Source organism: Haemaphysalis longicornis, unplaced genomic scaffold (genome assembly GCF_048455015.1).
Source record: "Haemaphysalis longicornis isolate Haplotype H1 unplaced genomic scaffold, Haemaphysalis longicornis Haplotype H1 scaffold_2, whole genome shotgun sequence".
Classification (NCBI taxonomy): Eukaryota; Metazoa; Arthropoda; class Arachnida; order Ixodida; family Ixodidae; genus Haemaphysalis; species Haemaphysalis longicornis.
The window spans coordinates 178,114,097-178,128,408 of record NW_027526295.1 but is presented as its reverse complement, the minus strand read 5'-3'; the positions used below and the strand labels follow the sequence as shown (position 1 = coordinate 178,128,408).

At 48.1% G+C, this 14,312-nt stretch overlaps 1 protein-coding gene across 4 annotated transcripts; it reads left to right on the top strand.

Annotated features, from left to right (window-relative positions):
• Nucleotides 1-412: 412 nt before the first annotated feature.
• LOC144169545 (uncharacterized) lies at nucleotides 413-11,524 on the top strand. 4 transcript variants are annotated; one of them, XM_077698764.1, is made up of 6 exons: nucleotides 413-1,715; nucleotides 3,428-3,589; nucleotides 6,218-6,370; nucleotides 7,625-7,718; nucleotides 10,169-10,203; nucleotides 10,432-11,524. In XM_077698764.1, exons 1-6 carry the CDS (start codon nucleotides 1,709-1,711, stop codon nucleotides 10,542-10,544), a joined length of 564 nt encoding a protein of 187 aa, XP_077554890.1. In that variant the 5' UTR covers nucleotides 413-1,708; the 3' UTR covers nucleotides 10,545-11,524. The 4 variants fall into 4 exon arrangements, with proteins under 4 accessions (XP_077554890.1, XP_077554891.1, XP_077554893.1 ...); XM_077698765.1 differs by lacking the exon at nucleotides 10,169-10,203 and having other exon boundaries at nucleotides 418-1,715; XM_077698766.1 differs by lacking the exon at nucleotides 10,169-10,203 and having other exon boundaries at nucleotides 421-1,715; nucleotides 7,602-7,718.
• The last annotated feature ends 2,788 nt before the right edge of the window (nucleotides 11,525-14,312 follow it).

Here is a 14,312-nt window from a genome sequence, read left to right as displayed (position 1 = left end):
CATTGCTATATAAGTATGTTGGCAATGTATCTCGAGTCATCATGGTCAAATCTGAACAAAATAAGATAGGATGATAAACGAAGACGCACCTCGCAAAACTGCTTTAGTTGCTTCTTGATTTAACCTGCATGTTATGTACCTAATGCAGGTGCATGAATTCAAAGTGTAAGCAAAACAAATTTCAGCGCTGCCTTGGTACTGAGGTTACCGTCGAACGTCATTTGTAGGTTAAAAGGCAAGGTACTCTGGCACCCTGACTGTACCCTGTAAAAAAAAAACTGATCAAACCCTCGCCGAAAAAAAAAAAAAAAAAAAAAAAGCTTTTTGAGGATTCGAACCACGTACTTCAAAACGAAAGTCCGACACCCAACCCCTCGACCACACAAGGAGACAGGGAGGCGCAGAGAATTCGGTGTACCAAACGAGGCTGCCCACAAATAGTGTCGGATGTGTTTTGTTTTGGTCGTGTTTGAGAGACTTGAGCAGTGGTAACGCTTGTTTCTTGCGCACCGATCTTGGAGCCGAGGACGATAATGCTAGTGCTACGAGCGATGTAACCACAGGTCCCTCATTTGAGTCAAGAAAAGCTATCGCACATCCCCGGTCAGCGCAAGCCACGGGAGCTACGAATGGAAGGGAATGCGCCGCTAGAATTCTGGCGTTGATAACGCTTGCTCGTCACGCACCGATCTTGCAGACAAGCCACATTATGCTTATACTGGATGCGATGTAGCCAGAGCTCCCTTATTTAAATCGCAGATCCCCGATCTCCCCGTTGAAAGCCGAACAAGCCACAAATGGATAAGCGCTTGCGAACAGAAATAGCTGGCAATTTGTCTCAAGGCAACCGATTACCGCAAGTTAAAAATAAATCGATTGTTTTCTGCTGAAAGGAATGCCCCCAAACCACGCGAAGACGGACGCTGTCGCCCGCTTTCCGATGCTCTCTCGCGCTGCGTCGACGCCGATATCTGGCGAGCGTAGACATCGGCGTCGCTCGGGCGTCAGCTCGCGTAGCCGTGCATTTCTGGCGACGACGTCGACGCGAGAAAACGCCGAAAGTGCTCTGCATGTGGTTGGGCCTTAAAGCAGCCCCGACCACTGCAAAAAGAAAAGAGAATCAGCGCACATACTATGTAGCCGAGCACAGTGCAGAAACACGGTGCAGAAAATGATGTGTGTGCTATGGTGTGACTGTGAGACTGTGATAACACATGAAAGAACCGTGCTGAAGTTGGAAGCTGCTATCACTGGTTAATACAGTGCTAATTTTTATCAAGAGGTTTGTAACCCGCTAATAAATTATGTTCATTATTACAACCAAAATGATTGAGTTTTCATGTATCGCTTCATCGGCTTCATCTTCTGGCATCAACCAACGCCGCCTATATAGGCCGACTGAAGCCGTAGCCAGCCGTAGCCGCAGCCCTCACTGTTGCAACACACATGGCAACGCACATTACGCCGCGTTTCTTTTCTTGCGCTGGTCGATCGTTGTCGTATGCACGTAGTGTGACCGTGTAACAAAGCGTAACCGTGTAACGTTTTCGTTCAGTATGTTTTGGAAGGTAGAAGAGAAGTCGTTGGGCCTACGGACGAGCGTAGTTTTTTTGTGGTGGACGTCGACGACTACGAGCGTGGCGTGGGAAGTGTTTTGGCTCGGCGACAGCGAGACGCGGGAAGATTATTCGACGGCACCATCGTTCACATGACCGGTAAGTGTTCTTACCCTTAAATTGTGCATAACAGTGTCTGAGCGCTTTTTAGCAGTTTTACATCTGCCACTACCGCAGAAAGTAAGGAATGAATATCGGCATGCCGGCTGTGCCGTCGGAAGGCGCGGAGATCCGCTTCACAGTATATGGCGCCGACGCCGAAGAAAATGGCTCGTATTACCACCTTGCACATTTTCCACGTAACACGCTCTATTCAGGACTGTGCTGGCTACCAGTTAGTCGGGTTAGGAATTCATCTGCATTGTTCGTGTCGGCGTCGAGTAGTCGCCAAGCCACATTCTCACGTACAGTCGGCAAAAGGCTTTAACGCGCGAGCGGCGTGCTCCGGAGTGCGCGGGAGACACGTAGTGATAACGCCTGGTTTAAGATAGGTAGAATGTGTGCATGCGAGGCCCGTATCAGCGCGATGGCTGTGTCCCTCCTCGCTGCACCCGTCGCCTTGGCTTCCACACCTTCTTTTACCGTAATAAGCGCTGTGTGCCTGCGCTGCCGGGCCGGAAAACAAAACTGGAGATTACCCGCCTTAACGCTCGTTGTGCGAGTTTTTCGTCTGCGTTAGCCTTGGCGCACAGCTGTTCATTGCGTTATCGTTCCGCCAATAGCTGCATGAGTCCCTTGAGCGCCACTGTCCGGTTTCAGGGCTCGGCTTTGCATGTCACTGCTGACGGGCTCACGCCACAATACTCAGTGCACTGTGCAAGCGATCACGGCCCGATATCTAGTTACTAGTTATCGTGTGTAGTAGGTGTTTTTTACTAAGTTGTATTGCGCATATTTGCATTCCTTCCCACCTGCAATGTTCCCATGTATGTGTCACTTCAAGTGACTTTTTTTGCACATTCTCTTCTTTTTCTCTTTATTTGCTGTTCCATTCTTTCAAAGTTCATTCAAAGTTTGATGTTCCCTTACAGTTCTGTCGCGACACTCACTCTTTGTTACCCCCCTTACACAATGCCCTGCAACAAGGGCCTGTAAGGTATTTTTAAATAATAATAATTAAATAATAATAATACTATAAAACACCGGCAGCGATGCGTTTTCTGCTATTGTCGTTCGTTGTCTCGCATACAGGAAAACACTCCTGTCTAAATTGTGTAGGGCGCCGCAAAAAAAGCGTTGCGCGTAGTTAAACGCAGCCAACGCTCTACTACCAATCGCTCATTTCCGCTATTGTTTCCCGGCCCGGCAGTGCAGGCAGCACTTCTCACGACGAAAGAAGGTACGGAATTGAAGGCGACGGGCACAGCGACAAGGGAAAGAACCGTCGCGCTGATGCGGGTCGCGCATGCTCGCATTCTACCGGTGTCAAACCAGGCGTTCTCACTAAGTGTCTCGCGCGCAGTCTAGAGCACGCCGCTCGCGCGTTATAGACAAACCTTTTGCCGACTGTACGAGCTTCGAAATCGTGGTTTTTCTGTGAAGGCCGTCTTGCCAGCAGCCACTGCAGTAATGTTATTTGTAAATGCTCTTATCGAACATGACGCACATAAATGCCAAGGCGCTAGAATAGCCACCGCTTTCAGGTATGTTTATTAGGGGAAGTCAATATTTGCATGAAAGTTGACCTCATAACTATCATTAAACACGTGTAAAATGACACTGAAGTGTGCTTGTTGCTCTAAATAGGTGTCATTATGGTGGACGAGGCTCGGAACAAGTATGGCATGTTATCTCTTGACCTCTCATTGCAGGCAGACAAAAAAACTGCGAAGGCAGAGAAAAGATCAGCGAAGGTCGACATCATTCTTCGAGCTGCCGCAAGGGACCAAGACCCTGTAGCAGTTTTAAGGAAGAGGGTCGTGCAATTGGAGGCCGAGATGCGGGGGCTGCGATCACTCAACATGGAGTGGCCGGCAAGTTCTTTTCACCAGTGCGTAAACAATGCTCCATCTGTGTGCATGGCTTCTTATCACTATTATGAGCTAAGCAACGTACCAGATACTGCAGTTGCTATCATGCTTAGTTGGCTGTAATGTCAACTGTTGCAGGAAGGTTTCACTTCCTCAAACATGTGGCATTACCATCTAAGGAGCCTACAGCCTGATTGAACAGGTTCCTTTCTTTGGGTGGGTGAAAACAAAACTGCCCTGCAGCACGACCTTGTCACGTGGCTTCTATACGAAGATTTTGAGCTATTGGTTTATCTAGTTGCTAGCCATGGCCTTTTTGCAGGCACTGCATAAATTACTGCCCGTTGAAAGTGCTTTACTCGCTGTAAAGGATTTTGACAATGAGATTGTTTGGAAGAGAAGGCCTAGTAAAAAAAATTCATAAAACTGCAATTCCAGTGAAAGTGCAGGAACACGGCAATGCTGTTTTATGTTTTGTAGCAGACTTGCTAACAATGTGACTATGAGTGGGCAACACAACTTACTGCTCTATATTTTTCATACAGCCCCAACCCTAAAAGTGACTTGTTAGTCTCATAAAAGGACAATCTGCACCTATGTAGAATGACTTGTTTGCGATTTTGTGCGTGCTGAGAATGGTATTAACCAAACTTTAAATTCCTTTAAAAGCGGAGCAATTTATTAAAGGCTGTGGCTAGCGTTCCGTCCAGACGGAACGATATACAAGTGCTAAAGTTCCGTCGAGACGGAACGGGGCGCTGCGGGTTATGCTTCCGTCCAGACGGAATACGTCTGAGCGCTTAGCGTTTGCCGGCGTGAAATTTGTACAGTTCCGTCTAGATGAAAGGAAAACCGGCTGATTAGACGACGTGCTCCGTCTTCAGATTTGGTGTAGGCGTTGTGCTTCGGATAATGGCAGTATTGTACCGGGTTCGATTCCCCCCGGACATCCTTGTTTTTTTTTTGTTTGTTTTTTTTTCCTTTGCGTGGTTGAGCCAGCGTTTTGCAACAGTTAACTTCTTGCCCACTTTGCAATTGACGCGGGGAGAGCAGTCGGTCTTGATTTCGCACTAAACCGGCTGCTCCGCTACCGCTCAATAGAGCCAAGGCCGACGTGTCCATCGCCAGAGTTCTGATCACCTCTAGTTCGTAATGGTGATTCGTAACGGTGACTCTAGCTAGTCAATGAGCAGAAGTGGTTTGACCGGTAGGGTAAAAATCTACAAAACTCAAGAAAGGCGATCGGACGGAGCATTTTCTGCCCGCGAAAATGCGCCGCGCACGCCGCAGGCGCGCTGACGCTGCAGCGGAACCACTGGTACGCTGCGACCGGCGCGGCCAGTGGCAGGAACATGGCGGCGGCTTCGGCCGCGAAGTGGTGTAGGGACCCGCCGCGGTGGCTCAGTGGCTAAGGCGTTGCGCTGCTGAGCACGAGGTCGCGGGTTCGATTCCCGGCCGCGGCGGCCGCTTTTCTGATGGAGGCGAAAAGCAAAAACGCCCGTGTGTACGAGATTTCGGCGCACGTTAAAGATCCCCCGGTGGTCAAAATTAATCCGGAGCCCTCCACTACGGCGCGCCTCATCGCCTGCGTTGCGTCGGCGCGTTAAACCCTACAATCAATCAATCGAAGTGGTGTAGGGAAACTATGGTGTCGGGAGCACGAGCGACCGCTCAAAATGCCGCTCAAGACATGCACGAAGTTGCTTGAGCGGTAAAGGAGCTTATAATTTTGGGCGAGAACGGTACTACAAAACATCATCCGCACAGCTAGTGAAAGCGCCCATGCAGTATCTGCCGGGGTGGTGGCCTAAAATCTCTGGCGGTCTATGCTGGCGGAGCCAGCCGGCTGAGTCGAGCGCTTCGAAACTGCCGCCATGAGGCGCGTGCCTCCCCAATGGCGCAAGTCGCAGGCTCCTCCCACTGCCGCGCGCGACGCGCGTCATTTTCTGAGTGAGGCAGCTAGAAGACGCGGGCGTCAAAAAAAAACCCCCGCTTCACAACAAGCACGAGGGCAGTCGTTCTTGATATTTACCCAGCTGACTGAACCGCTTCCGCTCATTGACTAGCCAGAAGAACCGTTAATTAGTAATCACCATTACGAACTAGAGGCGATCGGAACTCTGGCGATGGACACGTCGGCCTTGGCTCTATTGAGCGGTAGCGGAGCAGCCGGTTGGGTGCGAAATCAAGACCGACTGCTCTCACCGCGTCAATTGTAAAGTGGGCAAGAAGTTAGCTGTTGCATAACGCTGGTGCAACCACGCAAAAAAAAAAAAGAAAAACCAAGCATGTCCGGGGGGAATCGAACCCGGTACAATACTGCCATTATCCAAGGAGCAACCCCTACACCACATCTGAAGGTGGAGCAGGGCGTCTAATCAGCCGGTTTTGCTTTCGTCCGGACGGAACTGTACAAATTTCACGCCGGCTCCGTCGGGACGGAACGCTAAGCTCTCAGTTGTATTCCGTCTGGAGGGAAGGATAACCCGCAGCGCCCTGTTCTGTCTGGACGGAACTTTAGCACTTGTATATCGTTCCGTCTGGACGGAACGCTAGCCACAGCCTTTATTAAAACTGATTGCCTGTACTGCGTATTGTTTTAAGAGTGCAACACTTTTTCATGTGACTCAGGCACCTCTCCAGGGAGTGAAAAGAGTGGACATGGCCTGCAGCTCCCTGCCAGCATGAGCCCTGCAGAACCCCCAGCACCCGACACCAGCTGCGCCAGCACAAGCCTGGCGGCACCACCAGCGCGAGCCGTCTACGGTGCTGGCTGTGAAGAAAGTAGGTGCTTAACGCTTTCTTTCTGTTAGTCCCAGAACTTGGCTTGTTTTTGCTACTGTAGAAAGTAATCCTTTTGTGAAACATGGGGTATGCTCGCCAAACAGGGTCACGTAAGACAACTCCAAAGCGGCGGACTGCTGTGCAGCTACAGCAAGCATAGTGTGCCCAGTACCAACAGCAGTGCTCATCAAATTTCTATGCTTATGTGTATTTTGTACTTTTATTGTTTCTCGCACCATTCGTACTGCTGTAAAATGAATATGCATTGCATTTATGCGCAAATAGCTCATTTGGAAAGCTTGCAAGCCGTACCTAATTTGTGTTTGCTTTTGCCGGCCTCAGCCAATCGCACAGCTGGGCACATAGGATATCTAGGTTCTGTTGCGGGAAATGAGCTAGTGGGTTGCATGGCCATTCCCTTTTTCCTTACTTATATAGCTTATTTGGGGATGAAAGTGGTGTCACTATGATTTTAACGTGGCAATCTTTCGAATGAACCAAACTTGTGATGTGTCTGCATGGCCCCTTTAGCTGAAAGTTTTACAAGCTGGCATATACTTTTGGAGAGAAGTTTTATGAGTGTAATGTTATGCTCTGCAGTAATATAAATGAGAAAAGCACCACTTTTTTAGCACGGGGAGCATTCGTTTTACTGCGAAACAGTCTGTGTTTCAAACCCCCCCCCCCTTCGGGTTTTATTCCAGTGAAGCCATTTTCTGCTCTTGTCGTTTTTGCTAAGCACACACATATAAGCGGTTGCTGGTTTACGCGTGCACATGTGGGGACCAGAGGAAGGAGGGTAGGTCGTGCATGCAAAACTATAGGTTTCACACCCTCTTACATGTGGAGCCTTACACATGGATGTCGAACAGCCAAATGCGACCTGTCTGGTGTCTTCACTGGTCGAGCAAATTGGGTTGTGTGCTACGTGCACAGTAAGGGAAACAGACAGCCCCATGTTTGTTTTCTAGAATAAAGCTCGAGTCTGTCCAAGTTTAATTCAGTAAAACGACTGGTAAGTATGCTGCCTTGCAAATTATGAACAAACGTGGTTTGTTTCGTGCACTTCGTCGACTGCGCCCGGCTTCGCAGCTCATCTATGTGGAGCCATTGTGTTTCGTTCTATGAAATGGCAGAGGTTAAAAACAGTTTTGGCAGTCTAATTTGCAGTCTTTTTACGTTGTTTGCCATTGTCTTGCATTACATGTATTGTTTTGTTCTATTGATGCAGATCCCTTCTGGCACTACCTGCAGATGAAGGGCTGCGAACCAGGGGACATGAGCAAGCGACACGTGCTGCTAGTGAGATATCTAGCACGAGGGTCCGTGGATCTGCACCAATAAGAAGGTACATGTTTACTAATTTGGTTGCTGGAAACCTAGGCCAGTGTCTCTACTGTTTTAAAGGGACCCTGCAGCACTTGCCATCGACTACTCGGAATGTAGTTTGGGGTAAAGTCTATTGTCCTAGCAATCGCCCTTCCAAGAATTATGAAAAGCCCTTTACTGTCACCAAAACTATGCACGATTAGAAATCGCGCATAGTTGTTCTCTCTCAACTCGACTGCGGACAACGCAACGAAAGCTGTGTGCTCTCTCCTGGAGAGGGGGGCGGCTTGCAGCGTTCTCTTCGGCGTCCTTGGACATATCATAGGCTGGGGAGTATTCTCTGCAATGTGGGGGAGGGGGGGAGTCAATTCTGGTTTGGTGCCACAAAAAAGCAGGCATGGCTGCCTGCTTGCAAGCGCGCGCTCAGGCTGGTAGAGCGTTTTTGAAGCAATAAGCAATTGTTGCCTAGTGGTCTCGTTGAAAGGAGAGTATTGAGTTTTTCACTCAAACTCCGTGCGCACTCAGCAAAAGAAATACCAAACTGCGCGTGCATGTTTAGGCATAGAAGAGATTGGTACACAGCGCCGATGACGGCGAATCCTCACAAGAAATGTGAGAAATGAGTCGCAAAGTTGACCAGCGACAGCCAATTGAACAGCCATGGCCGCAATGACGTCATTTAGGCCATGCCAAGAGCGAAGAGTGCGCGGTTGGTTTTTCCCCGTCTTTCGCGATTTGTGTGCTCACCGCTTCACATGGACTGGTAATATTTGGCTCAGGTATTCCTGGCAGTGTAATCTAAACATTGTGCAGGTTTACTGGCACTGTTTAGTGTTCCAGGGTCCTTTTAATCCAAAATGGTCAGTTACTGAAACAGAGGCATTTTTGATTGTCTGCATTGATAGTTTGATTTTCTAAATTGACACGGCAACTACGCACCTCGACTGAGAAGACTGCAGTTCACGCTGCGCGCAAATTTTGCATTAGGGAGTATCGGCACTTTTTCTTTTTAATGTGTTTAATTTGCTGAACTTTTATCGTTGCTTAACTTTACTTAGAGATTTATGAGCTGGCTTATATATAACTCTTTGGGGAAAGTTTTATGAGTATGATGTCACACTGTAGTAATTTACCTCTCGTTAGCACTGGAAAATTGACCGATTTTCAGGGGTCCAAGAAAAAAATTTTTTCTGCAAAATCATTGGTAAGAACTAATTAAGATAAAAAAAATTACCACGCGTGGTGCCCGTGCCATGCGGTGAAGTCCAACCTGCGTTTCAACATGGGCAATTTTGGGTGGTTCCCTGGAAGAAATCTGGCGATTTGACATTATCAGAGGCACCAATGTGTCCCCGTGTGACGTAAAAACATTTTGTCAGTGACTGACTGCATTTACAGCCAGCACAGTATTCGCGACAAGCATGCGATGCGGAAAAACATGCGTGGAGTTGAAAACGTAACTCCGTGGTTGATGCTTGTTGACGTTCACTGTCAGTTATCGCTGAAAACAAACTTGCGGTTTATCATCACCTTCTGACTCGCTATTGTAGCCTTGCTTACAGAAATGTGGTGCAATGCGCTAAAATCGTGCCCCGCAAACTTTTCCCAAGTAGCGGTTGTGCGATAATAAAGATCAGCACTATGAGCCTCATGCATTGCAGCGCACCTAACATTTTTGAAATGAAACAGTACAAAAGGTATTGGAGACTCCATCCGAATAGACATTTCAATTAAGGAGCAGCACTAGACCTCTGGAGATACCCTTGTATGGAAACGAAACTGGCAGGCGGACAGCTGGGGGTGTGTAAAGCCGGTTTGAAGTGCTCTTTTCGTCGGAACTGATATCTGGTGACTGGGCGTTATCTTTTGACTTGCATCGGAAGTTCTTATTGCAGAAAGCGTTTTAGGGTGAGGGGGAAATCAGGAGTGGCATCTTTTTTTTTGTGAGGATGTTTAGCGGATGCTCAAGGCACTATGGCAGGTAAGCTTGAAGTTGAGTAACTGCAGAGTAACACTAAATATGAATTTCGCGATGCAGAAACAAAACCGAAACTTGTTAACTGTTTGAATGGTCCTGTGGTAAGTAGAACTACAACACAACTAAGAACAATGTGCGCAAAGGCAATAAGACTGCCTAAAATCGTGAAGTAACTTTGCAAACGGGCACTGCTTGATATTTTCAGCCGATTTCAGGGGTTATTACTGTGTGACTGCAAACCTGACGTTTAAAAATTATCATCTGATTCACCCTTCATGCCCTGATAATAAAAAACCAAACGCTGATGCAGAGTACCTACGGTTGGCATGCATTGTTCTTTAGTAGCAGTGACGCGCAAAGACCACTCCCCTTTCTGCACCCATGTGATGCAAATGCATGTCAAAAATCACGTTTTTGTTGAAAAATGAAAACAAAACTGATTTTGAAAGGACATTTTCTGAGCTAAGTCCTAATGGCTTGACTTGTTCCAGAATTGCCAGGAACGCTGTGGAAAGGGGCTTGCAAGGTATCGTTTAAATTGAACGTTTTTGAATAGGCACAGTAATGTGAAAAGCACTTTATCAGCAATAGAGAGCACTTCTTATTGCTCAGCATGCAGAAGCGTGTTTAGCTTTTATAAAATGGCGCAGTTTAAGGACACAGTATTAGCAGTATGATTTTAAGTCTTTTTGTGCTGTCTGTCATTGTCTTGCATCAATGTTCGTTTTTTTTTTTTTTTTTCCTATCGATGCAGGTTCCTTCTGGCATTACCTCCAAGTGAAGGTCTGCGAGCAAGCTGAAATGCACAAGCGCCGCAAGCTTCTGGCTAGATATCTCGCGCAGAATTTCGCTGATCTGCGCCGATAGGAGGTACATGGGCTTATTTGCCAATTTGGCTGGTGTGAACACCAGAGCTAGTGTCTCTACCGTTTTAATACTAAACAGTCATTGTGAGAAATGGCGGCATTTTTAATGGTGGATGTAATTTGCAATGTCGTTTTTGTGCTTCATGAGGTGTGCATTGATAGTTTTTTTGTGGCTTTCTGCAGCTGTACAATTCATTAGTGGCAGCCTGTAGCTATTGGTGGCTTTTCCCTGGGAATGTAGTGTATTTACTATAAGGTTTTTGCAGCTTCAGACAACTTTGCAGCGTTAGAATTGTGCGGATCATCCATAATGTATGTAGTTAGGGACGGTGCACTTTCAGCCTTCGGCAAGCCAATTCTAATGGTACTTGTACTTGTTTTTTCAAGCCTGGAGCTGTGTGTGCATGAAGGAAACTAAAATAAAATTTTTGTATTCTCTTCAGTTTGCCTGTGCATGGGCTCGTGGCATATTTGGGCTGTCTTAACTGTTCACTTACAGTGGACAGCCCAAATACAGTGCTAGGCTGGATTCAAAAATACTGATATTTGCTGCAACAGAATTGTTATGAATGCATTGTGCGACAGGTCAGGACTGCAAGACGCCAGGAATACATAACACAGCATCAGGACTTCGACAAGACAGGCATGATTCTCGCAGTAGAGCATCAGAACTGTGACATACTACAGGATTACTACAGGACTACGACATACTACAAGATCACTACAGGATTACTACAGGGCTACGACATACTACAGGATCACTACAGGTTTACTACAGGACTATGACATACTACAGGATCACTACAGGACTACAACACACGATAAAACAACAAAATTGCTACAGGAATACTACACACGACAAATGTCAGAATGACGACACAACACGACGACTGTACGACAAGACTACGACGGTACGACTGTACGACACGCAAAAATACGACAAACGACGTACTACAGAAATTTTTCTGTTGTCATTTTCGACTGGGAAATGATTTGTTCTCACTTGCTGCTCACTGTGGTCTGTGCCAGTCGAGGCCATCTGGTCACCTGGCGTAACATCACTTCACTAGCGCGGCGCAAGTAAACACGCGACCAGCGTGCCAGCCAGGAGCCAGCAGGAGCAGCCACGGCCGGACTCGACGCCCCTTTCGCGCGCGGGAGGAGGAGAGTCGAGTCCGGCCGTGGAGCAGCGAGCCGGCGGCCGCCGTGCGAGGGCAGCCATGTTATTAAGGAGCTCAAGCGGCCTGTGCAAAAAGCATCCGCCATGTTTACAAAGCCGTGTTTACAGCGCCATCAAGCGGGCGTACTGGGTAGTTCACGACGCCGCCACTACGCTTTTTCTGGCACTACAGGCAAAGCTAGACCTTTGCTTCTCTAAAATCCTCCCTGTTCTGTGGCATCACTTTACGCTGAGCTCTGTGCTGCCAAGTTTTGTTTCCGAGCGCATGTTGCGAAACACGCGAGAACTGAATTTTCCAACACGCAGTGGGGGAAAGCCAAATTTGCAAAGACGAAGCTTTACACGGAGCCGTTTTAAAGTAGGCTTCACTATTATACACAAATGTATCTCGCAAGATATTTCCCGGGGATTGTGTAACGTGACACGCAGTGATATTAAAACATGAAGTCCCGTGGAGTGGAAGTTGCGCGGTTTTTTCTTATTAATTTTTTCTTGACGAGCTGACGCGCGCGCGTTGGCGGCGGCCTCACCATGCGCGGCTTACCGAGGATCTTCTACCCACAGAATCTCCGTGTATGCCGGCGCGAAACACTAGGGGTGTTTACAATATATATCTGTCCTTCTGAAGCGTTGAGAATGCAACGCGAACGACGCTACTCAGCCCCCGAGGTCACGAGTGGTTGGCAGGCGCCAACCGCTATACCTATCATTTCCGGTAGCTGCCGGCAGCCTGTCTACCTGCATACCTCAAATTCCATTCCCGGTATGGCTTTTGCTCTGGTGCTGGGAAACGCTGATTCCGCAGGCACATCCACGCCGAGGCTTGGTCCCCTTTCTCATTTTCAGAGTCCATCCGCTTCTGTAAAGGGTGCTTCTCCTTAAACTCACCTGTACGTGGAGAAAGCCGTCTTGAAGGGACAATCACGCCAGGCAATGCCTATTGGAACGCATCCTTTACGCATCGTCAGGCCAGTGTGTGAACCATAAGCACTTTCGCGCCGCGGGTAATTTTTCAAGTCAGGACAGACTGGTACGCAGGATGACATAGTTACCATTTGAGATGAAATAGCTTGCAGCTGGGCATCCTTTCTTCGTTTGTGGCTGCATTCTAAGAGCTTGTCACTATGGCCTAGATTACTAGAAAAATCTTCGGAAAATTGCCTTATTCATGCACGTGACACATTGTGCAAGGCTATGATGTTGCATGCACAGCATGAAAACAGCAATGAATCACTCTGGTCAATTAACATTTCTGATTACCACTACCTCTGCAAGCAGAGGAAGGGGGGAAAGGGGCGGACTCATTACAGTTTGTGGCTTTTTTTGACACGAAAGTGTTTTATGCCGGGGTTCACCAAGATCGAAGTGCTGTCATATCCGTCACGGAAATGACATTGACAGAAAAACTTTGATTGACGCGGTGGCGCCAGGATTCAAGCCACAAGCTCTTTCGACACAACGGGAGGTACTAAACGCACTCCGGACCGCGCTATGAACAGACGCGTGAATGAACAAATGCACCTTGTAGCCTTTCTTTCAGATAGTGCTGCCATCTAGGAGAGGCGAAGCAAGTACTGCATCATGACGCTAATGAGCGCCGACGGTTGGCGCCTCGATGCCAGCGCCTACGTGTATGGGGGACGTGCAGCGTAAACTGCGGAGAAGCCGTCTTGCGGATGTCACGCTTGTGACACGGTCCGCTGCTCCTTTCACTGCAGCGGACCGTGTGCTCCTTTCCCTTCAGTGGACCATGTGTTCACCAAACGATTCGCTGACAACCTGTTTGGTTTCGTTTGCACGGGACGGTTTGCGAGCGCCTATGGTTTCAGTCAGATTTATGCAATGCTCCTACGCGTGCAATCCACTGTCTACCACTGATATACATTGCGTCTAACGGTGCCATACCGACGAAATATAAATCGCAACGTGCAAGTTCATATCAATGCACAATAAACATTCAATTGCTCCTGTGAAGGCACATTTCACTTTCGTGTTTTACCGGTTCCTATAGAAGAGGGAACAACCACATTTTTTACTGTATTTGTAGACGACATTTTCCATGACTGCCGGCGTAAAAGTAATCACTACACATGAATAAAATACAGTCGAACACGGATATATCGAACACGGGTATATCGAATTATTGTCTATATCGAACTCCTAAATTATCCCCTTGAAAATTCGGTGTAAAAGTATAGGAATTCGTACGTTTATATCGAACCGTATTTTTCCCGACATCGGGTATATCGAACGCCGCGGGAGCTGGTAGGTGCTCTTCGGCGGTCGCTGCACCCCCGATTGAGGTTGAGGAGGATGTGGAGGAATGCGCGGGAATGGCGAAGGTCGGGTACAGGAGGCGCCTCCTCGATAGGCTTTTGATGAACCTCCGCGTGGGCACCGAGCTTAAGGTTGACCTGCTGGGAGCCATACATATGATGACAAGCGCTTGGAACGGCGTGAAGAAGGAGACCGTGGCCAACTGCTTCCGGAAGGCAGACTTTGTGACGGCCGAACTTTCCGAAGCTTGCGAAGACGGCGACGACGACGACGAGTGCATGGGCGACACGTTTCGTGAGTTGTCGTCCCTTT

Coding starts and splice junctions, on each gene's coding strand:
- LOC144169545 (XM_077698764.1), top strand. Junction 3,590..6,217: donor CACTCAACATGGAGTGGCCG/GCAAGTTCTTTT, acceptor CATGTGACTCAG/GCACCTCTCCAGGGAGTGAA. Junction 10,204..10,431: donor TGTGGAAAGGGGCTTGCAAG/GTATCGTTTAAA, acceptor CTATCGATGCAG/GTTCCTTCTGGCATTACCTC.